Source organism: Oryzias melastigma, linkage group LG2, assembly GCF_002922805.2.
Source record: "Oryzias melastigma strain HK-1 linkage group LG2, ASM292280v2, whole genome shotgun sequence".
NCBI classification, from domain to species: Eukaryota; Metazoa; Chordata; class Actinopteri; order Beloniformes; family Adrianichthyidae; genus Oryzias; species Oryzias melastigma.
In genome coordinates, this window is record NC_050513.1 from 10,133,459 (window position 1) to 10,146,638 (window position 13,180).

Genomic DNA, 13,180 nt, shown 5'->3' on the forward strand with positions numbered 1-13,180 from the left:
AAGTACTCATGCTAGCACAAGTGTGAATACTAACAAGTTTACAAGTATGAATTATTACGTATACATGAGTATAAATGCCAACAAAAACACGTATATATGCTAGTACAAATGATGGTGTAGACACAAGTATGAATGCTAACAATGACACAGGAATGAATGCTAACATAGACATGAGTATAAACGCTGACAAAGACACAAGTATACATGCTATCATAGACACTAGTATAAATGCTGGTGTAGACACAAGTATAAATGCTAACAATGACACAAGTATACATGCTACTATAGACACTAGTATAAATTCTGGTGTAGACACAAGTATAAATGCTAACAATGACACAGGAATGAATGCTAACATAGATATGGGTGTAGACACTAGTATGAATGCTAACATAGACATGAGTGTAAACGCTAACAAAGACACAAGTATACATGCTACTATAGACACTAGTATAAATTCTGGTGTAGACACAAGTATAAATGCTAACAATGACACAAGAATGAATGCTAACATAGTTATGTGTGTAAACACTAACAAAGAGACAAGTATATATGCCATTGTAGACACTATTATAAATGCTGGTGTAGACTGTAGTATTGATGCTAACATAGACACAAATATAAATGGTAGCATAGACACAAGTATAAACACTAACGTTGACACAAGTATAAATGCTAACGTAGATATAAGTATGAAAGCTAGCATAGATATAAGTATGAAAGCTAGCGTAGATATAATTATGAATGCTAAGTTATATATAAGTATGAGTGCTAACTTAGATATAAGTATGAATCCTAATGTAGATATAAGTATAAATGCTAGCATAGACACAAGTATAAACGCTAACGCAGATATAAGTATGAATGCTAGCATAGACACAAGTATAAACGCTAACGCAGACACAAGTATAAATGCTTAAGTAGATATACTGTAAGTGTGAATGCTAGCATAGACACAATTATAAACACTAACGCAGAAATAAGTGTGAATCCTAAGGTAGATATAAGTATGAATGCTAGCATAGACACAAGTATAAACGCTAACGCAGATATAAGTATGAATGCTAGCATAGACACAAGTATAAACGCTAACGTTGACACAAGTATAAATGCTAACGTAGATATAAGTATGAAAGCTAGCAAAGATATAAGTATGAAAGCTAGCTTAGATATAATTATGAATGCTAAGTTATATATAAGTATGAGTGCTAACGTAGATATAAGAATGAATCCTAATGTAGATATAAGTATAAATGCTAGCATAGACACAAGTATAAATGCTAACGTAGATATAAGTATGAAAGCTAGCATAGATATAAGTATGAAAGCTAGCTTAGATATATTTATGAATGCTAAGTTATATATAAGTATGAGTGCTAACGTAGATATTTATGAATACCAACTTATACTCAAGCGTGAATACTAACCACAGACAAAAGCATAAAGACTAACGATGACACCAGTCTGAATGGTTAGGTAAGAGTAACATGGGCAGAAACCTCGTTTTTGTCAATAATTCTATATTTTTATTATAAATCTTCATTTTGGACATCAGGAACAATACTCAGTGTAATTGTTCTAATGATCTGAATGGCATTTTCACCAAGCAATATCACATTTCAACATTTTTCCTTTTGGACATGATAATAAATCCCAGGATAATACTGTTTTAATGGTAGATGCATCATTTACTCTTGTATCTAGAGTTAAGGTTTATTACGTCACGTATTTATTTCTTAGCTGTAAATAACAAAGTATGATGAACTGAAACAAATACATTCCTTTACTTAGACATATGTGCTGTTCTGTAAATGGCTGTGGGGTAGCAGAAAGTAGCAGAGTGTACAGTCTCTGCCTCCAGCTCCCTCATACCACCACCCGCCCTCTCACGATCTCGCAGGGGTTTGCTTCACCTCAGACAAGCTCTGGTGCTTCCAGCCAGCAGCAGCAGCAGCAGCTAACAATTCTTTGTGAGAGAGGAGAGTCGGGGGGGCGGCGGTGGAGGTGGTGGGGGTTTGCAGAGCATCAGACAGTGAGAGAGCTGACAGTGTGAGCAGAAGGGAGGAAGACTTGAATCGGTGACGGAGGCTGAGGTGCTCTCTGCTGCACAGTCGCCGCTGAGACGACAGGAGGACGGGGCAGAGCGTCATGGCAGAGCAGACTGCACCATCACGACACATGGCGGTGAGCGGCTGCTGCTGAACGCGGGCGATGCAGAGGCAGTCAGGAGGAGCACCTCCTGGAAACCAAATGCAGGCTGAAGAAACAGGTCAGTGACCATCACAGACTGAAGTGACTCACGTCTGTCAACAGGGATACACTGTTCAATCTGGACGTTTGTGGGGAGTGGGAAGTTGCGCATGCATGCAGGCATGTGAGCTGCCTTCTGCATGTGGGTGTGTGTGCACAGCTTCACCCTATATGGTGCCGGTTATTAGTGCCTCCCAAGGGGATGTTTATGTGAAAGAGGCATGCAGGACAGGAAGACACGCTGGACCGGAGTGATGCTTCCACTGTTTCAAGTCACAGATCGCCTCACATGAAAGAACTGCCGTCTGAAAACACGAAAGGCAGGAGTTCGAATAAAGATGCAGCATGAAAATAGAGGAGAAACCCTACAGAGGAGGGTTTTATAAGAGACAAAGACTGTCAGAGACTGGAAAGCTTGGCCCAGCATCCAGCTCTGCTGCATATGATGTAATCCTCGACCAGCCAGTTCAACAGATTCTTCTAATTTCAAACTGAATTATCATGACGGATCCGACGACCGGCGTTGGTGCCGGACAGGAACATCTCACTTTGAGCACAGGTCGCTTCTTCTCACTGTTTCCTAATGTCCGAGCACTCATGTTGAACGGAGGACTCCAAAAACATAGGACACATTATGACACTTTTCATTTTTAAAGGGGCTGCAAAGGCAAAAAATTTGTAAGAGATACGTTTAAAGACAAGTGTTAAGTGTTAGGGTTTGTCTTCTGTTTTCTTTGTCCTGTTTATACAGTTTTTCTAGTATTGTTTTTGTTTTAATTTGTCATTTATTTTATTTTTTTTAATCCAGATATCCTTCATTTAAGTCTGGCAAGAAAAGAAGCAAATCTGAAAAAAATTTAAAGACTAAATTCCATATACAAAATAAGCCATACTAATGCTCTGTTTGTTTAGTTGAGCGAAATCAATAAAGTTTAACCAAAAACATACACACTGAAAATATATAAAATCAGGAAAGAAAAAAAAAACCCACGGCATTTTGCTAGTTAAAAAAAATAAAATAAAAACAACTTATGTCTTTATTTACTGCACTAAGTTTAACTTAGTCTTTTTCAAAGTTAGCAGGAAATTAGCAAACAAACATAAGCTAATAGGGTTTAAACCTGAGAATCCTATTACATCAAATAATTCACTTATAATTATATACATATTAAAGGCTTTGATGGAATCCACACAAAAATGTTTTAAATATGTTTTTAAGTGATACTGAGAGTAACAGCTATGTTAGCTTAAGATGAGTTTATCCACTATTTTAAATTTAACACATTTTTAACATTATCAAAAATACTTTTTACATTATTTTAGTATAGCGTTTAGTCACCTAAATAGATAAATAACAATAGATGGGTTGATCGCCACCATGAAGTTTTAAAAATTAGCTGTACTTTTTCCCGCCAAAAGTCTTTTTGTGATTTCATGGAGGCAGCCATTTTGAAATTAGCCTTCTACTGCCCCTAGTGGAACGATGATCCACTACAGGGCAGAAAACAGAACACAACACTCTGATAGACGTGCGAACCATCCATGCTTTCGCTCATCAGTAGTTGGGATAGGCTCCAGCAACCCATGGACTCCTAAAGAACTTAAACAAGTTTGTAAATAGAAAGATGGATAATGGTTAAAAAAAGACTTGTATTTTTAACTTTATTATTATTTATTGGCTTTTTCGTTTAACTTTGTACAGTGTCCTTAAGTTTTTGAAAGGCGCTTTTAAATAATTTATAACATATTTTGTGAGAGATTTTATTTATTACATTCAAAAAGTTAATACAATTACTTTTTTGTCTTTTTCTTTAAGAAATGTAACATCTCAATAAAGTTTTTATCAATCCAAACTAGAGAAAGCCAGCTACTAGAAATACAGATGCATGTCTTGGACTCCAGGAATGATGACAAAAAGTTGTTTGACATATTTGACACTAATTATTAAATATTTGCGTGCGCTCTCAACGACTCATAAAAGATTAAGCTAAAGCAAGCATGCTGTATTTAGTGCATGCTACTGCAGCTTCAGCAACAACAAATTAACCTATGCTGCCACCTAGTGTTTGACAGTGTTACTTAAGGAAGTGCAAATAGCATTTTATTTATTTTTTTTGTTCACACTGCATTTGTGCCCTCTGTAGCCATACAAAGACTTGTCTTATTTACAGTATCAAGTCATGTCTTGTAATATTCAATCGGGTTTAATGTTCTGTTATGTTCTAATTGTCCAAAAAAGAGTGATTGTAATAAGGAGATTTCCATTTTAGCCCTATTTAACATTTTAAACATATTAATATCACAATATACTTCTTTTAATTCCAAGAAATTACCCCAATTATCAACCACTAATGGTGGTTGTTATTGTTAATTAAGAACAAATTGAAACTTTACCACACAAACATGCAGCAATATGATATTTTCAAGATACCATAAAGAAGAACAACATCTTAATTTAACATAAAAGACTAATTATTTAATAAATGAGGTGTTAATTCGCTACAAAACATGGTTAATTACTATAATTAAGTTCTTTTTTTAACATGAAACTGCTTAAACACGTATCATCTAATCAATCAAGACATCAAAAAGTTCCACTATGAAGTGTGTTCCTAAAATGACTACAGTTTCACAAAGTTTTGCCCGTTTTATGGAATTCATAAAAATAAAGCTCTGGAGACTCCTGTCTAAAAAAATAGGTCTCTTTGAAAAAAATAGTCAAATACTTTTAGGAATATGATACGGTACTTCCATGTTGCTTAACTAAGGACTCAAAGAACTTCTCTGACCTTGTTTGGTTTGGTAAAAATGTTTTGCATTTGATTCATTATTGAGTCTCACAGATTCGCTCATGAGGAACCTGCCATTATTTGTGCAGCAGAGCCAGTCTGTGAGTCACTCTGTTCAATTTATTCCAGTCACAGTTCCAGAGGCGCTCAAAGCTCACAGACTTCAGAGAACCGAGGGTCTAGTTTGTCAGGAAAAAAAACATCTTCCAATAATATATTGTTTTTTTTTTCTTTTGGTGTGATAGAAAAATAATTTGTAAACGCATCCATATTTCTTTATTGACCAGGTGTTACCTGTGGAGCGAGTCCAAAGATGAGTGGGATCCTGAAGAGGAAGTTCGACGAAGGACCACAACCGTATTTGTCCCTGCAGGGGTCCGAAGATGACGAGGTTTCTTGCAGCGACAGTGGAAATAGCAGCGATAGTCTCAACAATTCCGTCCCTTCCGGGATTCCGGACTGTAAGAGCTTCATTGACAACACTCCCATGAAAGGATGCTAAAAATTTTGCATGAGGGGATTCTTGTAGTTTAGTAGTAGCAGTGATTGAAACTTTGCATCAACTAAAGACTTTAAAGAGAAAAAAAAAGAACAAAAACTTTACAATTACATCTGGTGTACCTCAGGGAACTGAACTAAAGCCCACCATTTTCTGTCAAGGCTAACATACATAAAATCAGTACAAAACACCTTAAAATAAAGTTGTAACAATTGAATATATATATATATGACTTCTGTGATCCACTGTGAATAAAACTTTGCATCAAGACTTTAAGAAGAAAAACCCAACTAAAGTTCACAATTACATCTGGTGTTCCTCAGGGAACTAAACTAAGGCCCACTGTTTTCTGACATATTTTTCTAACACATAATCAGCAGAAAACTGTTTAACATAAAATTACAATAACAAGTGAACAAAAAAAGAACAAAAACTTTACAATTACATCCGGTGTACCTCAGGGAACTGAACTAAAGCCCACCATTTTCTGTCAAGGCTAACATACATAAAATCAGTACAAAACACCTTAAAATAAAGTTGTAACAATTGAATATATATATATATATATATGACTTCTGTGATCCACTGTGAATAAAACTTTGCGTCAAGGCTGTAACAAAGACTTTAAGAAGAAAAACCCAACTAAAGTTCACAATTACATCTGGTGTTCCTCAGGGAACTAAACCAAGACCCACTGTTTTCTGACATATTTTTCTGACACATAATCAGCCGAAAACTGTTTAACATAAAATTACAATAACAAATGAAAATTAATCAATTAGAACACAAAAAGAAATATTAATAACAGTATAAAAACTGATCATTTTAACCCTTTAATCCAGCGTTGACATTCTTTCGCTTCCTTTGACCGATTATGCAATTAACGTAATTCCGGGTGATTCTGAAGTGAAGTAAAGCAGTTTAGTGCTGATATGAAACACTTTACAGTAGTAAAGTTCTTACGCATTCAATCAGCTGTTTCTGTCACAGAAGAAAGCGGCTTTGGCTATAGGTGCATAATCAGTATGACAGCCCCTTTTCTCCGCGTCAGAATTGGCTTATTTTCCCTAATCACGTCAAAGAGGTAAAATTGTTAAAAAAAACGTTTTCTTTAGGTGTCGACATCTTCGACGTTAAAAGGTTAAAGGGAAAGCTAAGCATCCGCTGATATTAATTTGCTTAGTGGCACCAAAACATAGCAAGCACGGTGGTGAGAGCATGATGATGTTAGCTTCATTAGGCCTATTTTGGTCAATAAGCTAAAAGTGACAAAGATTATGTAAACATTTTTGGAAATGGTGTAAGGATATGTTACCTGTCCATTTTGAGGTTCATGATGGGTCTTTCAAAACAAAACAAACATCTCATGAAGATTATGGTCACTTATCACAAAATGCCTTCATGCTGCGACCTTTTCAGCAAATTCATATTATATTATTTGTAATTGGGAGGCGGCAGTCACATTTTACACATCGCAAGGTGGCTGTGGAGGTTTTAAAAGAAAGTAAAAATTTCACAGCAATTGGACGATTTTTTTTAAACAGTGATCACCTGGGTACATTTGGAGGTCGCTATGTGGCAGTCCAGTCCCGTGATTGGCAGGAAGGCAGCAGCCTAATTGACTGGGTTTCTAAGGTCCTCCAAATTGTCCACCAAATCAGCGAATTTCAAACTGCCGCCCCACTGCCACCTTCCGGATTGTTAGAAATCGAGGGTTGTTGGCATGGGTCAGGGCCCAGACGCCAATCTGGTGATTCCGGCCACTCCAAATGGGGAGACGGTATTGATAGCATCACAGCGACTCTGAGAACTGTGTAGTGACGAGTTGCCGTTGATACTGAGAAGATTATAAAGAATACAGAACATTGTGGTTTCTTGATAGACATGTTGTCTAATAATGTGTAAATTAACAAGATTATAATGTGTGGTCTAAATCTGAGTTGCGAACAACCAGTGAAGTAGAATGGACCACTTTTTTTCGCGGCTTGTGCCACTTGATACGAACGGCCGTCATCCTGAGACTTTTACACATCGTCCAATCCAGTTACCACTATGCTGTGGCTACCCAGCAGTCGCCCAATTTCATAATGGTTTTATCCATGTCTAGATTCATGACCACGCCAACAATTTTCCAAAAATGGGGTGGTGACATGAAATCTTGAAGATTCTGCCTTTGCCTCCTTCTATTTGTGACTATAGCAGAAAGTCCTGAAATCCCTCCAGATTCCATATCACTTAAAGCGACAAACTTTAAATTTGGCTAGGAATGAGTATAAAAAGTCATTTTCAGTTCCTTTATTCATTAGTATTGTACTTAGACACAACGGCTTTAGCTCCAGTGTTGACTGTAGCTCTTCAACCGTTTTTGCAATTAACGTTATTCCGGCGGAGAACTGTGGCTTTACGTTAGTAACGTGTTGCACGGATGCATTAGAATCAGCTGATTTTCGGTGATCGCGAAAATAGTCAAAGAATTGTTAGGTGTCGTTGGTAACATCTCAGGTTTTTAACGGTCAATATTCCACACAGAGACTGTAAAAGTCTGTGTGTGGATGTGCCTATTTCATACTATTGTATATTTCTTATCTTAACCGTGACCTTAAAGGGTAACCCAACCCGAAATTAACTTTTTTTTGTGTTGACATCTATCAGTGGGGCTTTAAAAGTGCCGTCTGTTGACAAATTGAAATAAAAATGTTTAATTCTTCAAATTTAGTCAAAAACTGTGTATGTGCTGCCACCTACAGGTTGAATCAAGGTACTACAGTTGAATTTTGTGATTGGTCAAACCATGTAAGTATGACATCATGATCTGTAGCTCCAGTAATGATAACAGTCCAGCCCTCAAGCTCCACCCCTCTGACTGGATTTTTGAATTTTGGCTGTGGGTGGAGTCAGCCTCCAACTTCCCTGTTTGGTTACCCTTTAATGCCTACTCTTCAGTATGTTTAATGTTTTCTATGTATTTCCTTTACTTGCCTTAAGACTACAGATGTAAATTAGCTCATATTTACTGTATGTTGTAGCCATGCTAAAACAATGATTATTATGCAATGTCCTAACTTACGTAAAAACAATAAAAATGTAAGCCTGACATGATTTTCAAGGTAAGCTCTTAATCTTCTCTTGTGTTTTGGTGTCAGCTAACCTCCAGCGGCAGTCAAAGCGAATCCGAGGCCGCAATGTGCACTTTGAGAGCGTGACGGTTTACTACTTCACCCGGCGGCAGGGCTTCACCAGCGTGCCCACGCAGGGCGGCAGCACCCTGGGCATGTCCCCGCGTCACAGCGGGGTGCGGCGCTTCACCCTCAGAGAGTTTGCGCTGGAGCAGAACCGCAGCCACCAGAACATGCTGAGGGACCATCTCAAGAAGGAAAAGCTCAACGCCATCAAGCTCAAGGTCAGCGGGACGACCGTTTGACTTGACTTGAGGAATATGTAAATGACAAAAGTCTTACTATTTTTCTAGTTGACTAAGAACGGGACAGTGTCTTCGGCCGAGGCGGACACTCTCACGCTCGATGACATCTCGGAGGACGACCTGGACGTGGACAACACAGAGGTGGACGACTACTTCTTCCTCCAACCTCTGACCACCAGGAGGCGCCGCGCCCTCCTGCGCGCCTCCGGGGTCCGCCGCATAGATGTGGACGAGAAGCACGAGCTGCAGGCCCTGCGGATGTCCCGGGAGGAGTGCGGGTGCCGCTGTCAGGGGATCTGCGACCCGGAGACGTGCGCTTGCAGCCTGGCCGGCATTAAGTGCCAGGTAAATGGAACAGGGGTGAGGTCCATCTATAATACTAACGTGTTCTTCATGTCTGTGTGTGCAGCTGAAAGAGAACATCGAAAATTTACTTCATTTCGTTTCTTAAAACCCATCCTTACATTTTCTAAACCCGTTTTGTCCCTTTCCGGGTCGGCGGGTCTAACCCGAACCAGATAATAAAGCCTCCACCTCCATGTTCAAACCTAAATTGATGTGAATATTTATTTTTAATTTAATTCAATTCAATTCAATTCAATTCAATTCAATTTAATTTAATTCAATTTAATTTAATTTAATTTAATTTAATTTAATTTAATTTAACTTAATTTAATTTAATTTAATTTTCATTTCATTATATTTTATTTTAATTTATTATTTTTTTAATATTTAGTGAGCAAGTGGCATCCTTTAGCTTCCAGGTTGAAGCTAATTCAAAAATGAAATTAAATGACGAAGTTCAGTTCTTCTAGTAACCACTAGGGGTTTGCTACACAAAAAAAGGATTTTCATTTTACTGCAAAAAGTTTCAAGTTTAAAAACAAAAATCACACAAAAAGACACTATTTAAACCTTTTTATGACCTCTATGGTTAGATTTGGTCAGATGGTCTAAACACAAAATGACAGAATTGTCGGGTTTTGAGCTTTGATGATGTCACATCCTCACAGGAGCCAATGACAGAAATACAAAAGAAAAATTGACTACAAATCATACAATCCCATGAGGTCACAAGATCTAACCTTTTATCAATTTGCCTTAATTGCAAAAAGCGCAAATAACACACCAAACTCAATTTTCACAACCGTACAATTATTATTTATGTTGTATATTATTTTTGTTTAATTTATTCCACCACTTTTTTGCGCAGACTTTACAACTTAAAATCCTCAAATATTTTATTTTATTTTATTTTATTTTAAAAGCTAACTTCTGCAGTTTCCTTGTGAAACAAATAATTCGTTTTCCTCAAATTAAAATTTGAAGTTGAACTCAAAACTGTCGCTTGATGAAAACTAATATTACTTTTGTGAATTGATCTAATGTTTTATTTTTTTACAGTGTACTTCAGTTTGAGCTGAATTTTGGGGTACATTTGTTGCCATGTATGCTCAAATTTTCCATATAAATATATGTTAAATCTGTTAGAAATACTTTCTGATAATGGAGGACATACATATGAGGAAAATTAAGCTTGAATTTCCATTTCTGAGTGTTTTTTTCATTTAAATCATTATGAATCAGGAGCATTTGAAAAAATTAAAAAGGACATACTGTATATGTGACATAGAAAATGCGTCGGGGGCATCAGAAGCTCCCTGTTCTAAACTGTCAGCAACAGGGAGGGGAATGGGGGCGGGGTTGCTTTGCACCAGCGGTCCCTCCCACAACTCTAAAATACATTTTTAATGAGCTCCTGCTGCTCTAAGTTTAAAACAGCTGATAGGAAAACTCTAATGACCCAGCATTCTGGTTGTACTTGAACGCATCACTCACGGATGAATCAGTGAGACGTGAAAAGAGTCTCACGATGGAATCCGTGTGATTTGTGTGTATTTTTTAAAGATTTTTGTGTGTAATTAGTTTGTAATTTTAATTTGTGCATGTTTATATTGTATTTTTTTTATTTTTTATTTTTTTTACAAAACTTATTATATGAGTTACAAATCAAGAATACACACGCACAAATCCAAAGTTATGCATAAATCAAGAATTATACTCATATAAATTAGAGTGAGACTATTTTCTCTCCATAGATTTTTAGCTAAAAACATCATCATCATCATAATTAAAAGACCACATCTTACATTAGATCAAAACATGTGAGTTTTCTAGTCAAACCCACTAAAATCCAGGCTTACCCTGAATATGAATCTATAATTATGCTTTCCTTCCTGTTCTAAAAACCTCATGTGGGATCTGTCTGTGACTCATCATGTATTTGAATTACATAAATGATGACTAATGTTCATCTTTACAAGTATGTAAATGTTCAGGTGTGTTTAGCCACTGAATCTGATGATCATATTTTGGGTTTTTTTGCTAAAAAATTTTAGTTTTTAAAGCAAAATGGATATGATTGGGTTCCAATTATCACTTTTTATCTTTTCCATATCTGGTATTTTAGACTTTTGGTTTTTCGGATGGAAGTTTGGAGGGAAGTACTTCCGAGTTTTGCTTGTATTATTACGTTAATTACACTCATGGTTGATTCTGCAGCTTTTTTTTTTTTCATGCTCTGCCGACTTGTGTTGCTGCTCCATCACTTGTAACGTCTGCTTGTCTGGGCCCCGCCCCCCTCAGGTGGACCGCATGTCCTTCCCCTGCGGCTGCACCAAAGACGGCTGCAGCAACGGCGCCGGCCGCCTGGAGTTCAACCCGGTCCGCGTGCGCACCCACTTCCTGCACACCATCATGAAGCTGGAGCTGGAGAACGGCCGCCAGGAGCCGTATCCGCATCCGCCGGAGCGGCAGCAGCTCGTCACCAACGGCAACGGTTACCATGGCGACCCCGCCTTGATTCAGCAGCAGCAGCAGCCGAACCTGCAGTCCTCGCTGATGATGCCCAATCCCGTCGCGCAGCTGTCCAGCGCAGGCGACGCCGATTTGCAGCTTGAGGAGGAGGAAGAGGAGGAGGATGAAGACGACGAGGAGGAGGAAGACGACTACGATGAAGAGGAGGACGAGGCGTACGACGACGATGACGGCAGCAGCGTCTGCAGCGTGCTGTCGGACTGCAGCACCCACAGTCTGGAAACCTTCAACCCAGAGGAGGGAGAGGAGGATGAGGAGGACGAAGAGGACGAGGATGACGATGACGACGAAGAGGAGGAAGAGGAGGAGGACTGGGACTGTTCGTTAGATGGAATGGGTCCCCCTCCGTACCCCGTCCCCCTCCCGTCCGTGCTCAGCTACTCCAACAGCCCCCTGGTGGGCCTCGCCGGCTCCTTCCACGGCGCCGCCCCTCTGCAGCAGTACGGCAACGCCCCGCCGTTCCCCGCCGAAAGCACCCCCATCCTCCCGTCCGTAGAGTCTGCGTTTGAGTCCGACATCAAAACGGGGCTCCTCCACACAGAGCGGCCAAATCCGAACACTGCCCCCGCCTCCACAGACCTCCAGAACAATCCAGAACACCCCGACTCACAGACTGAAGCTGGGGGGCCGACCAAGGAAACCAGGGAGGCCCCGCAGCCAGTAGCACCGTCAGAGAGTGTCTGATGACTGTCGCAGGGAAATCTGGGAAATCGTTTTTGATAAGTGCCCTTCCAAAAACAGAACAAAAGGCTCCAAACACTCATCAAAAGATTGTCAAAGCAGACGATTCAATCACACCAATAAACAATAAACCGTTTCTCTGAGTTCAACCGCACAAAGAAGGCCGTGAATGTCGTGAAGTCTACCGCATGTTTCCAGACGACGACCGGCATCCGTGACGAATCCCAGCCAGATTTCGAGATGCCCCCGTCGCTTCTTTGTGTTTCTGCCGTGCCGCCGTTTTGCTGTTGCTGCTACATGCTAACCTGTACTGCATGCGCTCAGCTTGCTGACGATGTCTCATGGCCTGCAGTCTGTAAAACTGTAAATGTCACAACAGGACAAAAAAAAACAAAAAAAGTCATATATGAATGACTATCAGTACGTGTTAATTATAATTCATACAACCAGAGATTGTTGCCTCTTTCTTTCTGTTTTTTTTCCTTATGGCAACCCTTAGTAAAAATTAGTGCACTTGAAGTTCATTTTAGTGAGTGTACTTGACTAATAGGGCTGTCACGATTAGTCGATACTTCATATTATATAGAGTCGGAGTGTAGTAAAGTTAAAGTTAAAGTCCCACTATTCGTCACGCACCTCGGTGTGTGAAATTTGTTCTCCGCA

The 13,180-nt window shown here is 39.1% G+C and overlaps 1 protein-coding gene across 1 annotated transcript; it reads left to right on the forward strand.

Moving 5' to 3' along the window:
* Nucleotides 1-1,925: 1,925 nt before the first annotated feature.
* On the forward strand, nucleotides 1,926-12,970 carry LOC112160173 (cysteine/serine-rich nuclear protein 3). The gene is made up of 5 exons (XM_024294563.2): nucleotides 1,926-2,269; nucleotides 5,327-5,500; nucleotides 8,682-8,938; nucleotides 9,008-9,304; nucleotides 11,606-12,970. Exons 1-5 carry the CDS (start codon nucleotides 2,212-2,214, stop codon nucleotides 12,518-12,520), a joined length of 1,701 nt encoding a protein of 566 aa, XP_024150331.1. The 5' UTR covers nucleotides 1,926-2,211; the 3' UTR covers nucleotides 12,521-12,970.
* Nucleotides 12,971-13,180: the final 210 nt, after the last annotated feature.

Coding starts and splice junctions, on each gene's coding strand:
- LOC112160173 (XM_024294563.2), top strand. CDS start 2,212: ATGCAGAGGCAGTCAGGAGGAGCACCTCCTGGAAACCAAATGCAGGCT. Junction 2,270..5,326: donor AATGCAGGCTGAAGAAACAG/GTCAGTGACCAT, acceptor TTTATTGACCAG/GTGTTACCTGTGGAGCGAGT. Junction 9,305..11,605: donor TGGCCGGCATTAAGTGCCAG/GTAAATGGAACA, acceptor CGCCCCCCTCAG/GTGGACCGCATGTCCTTCCC.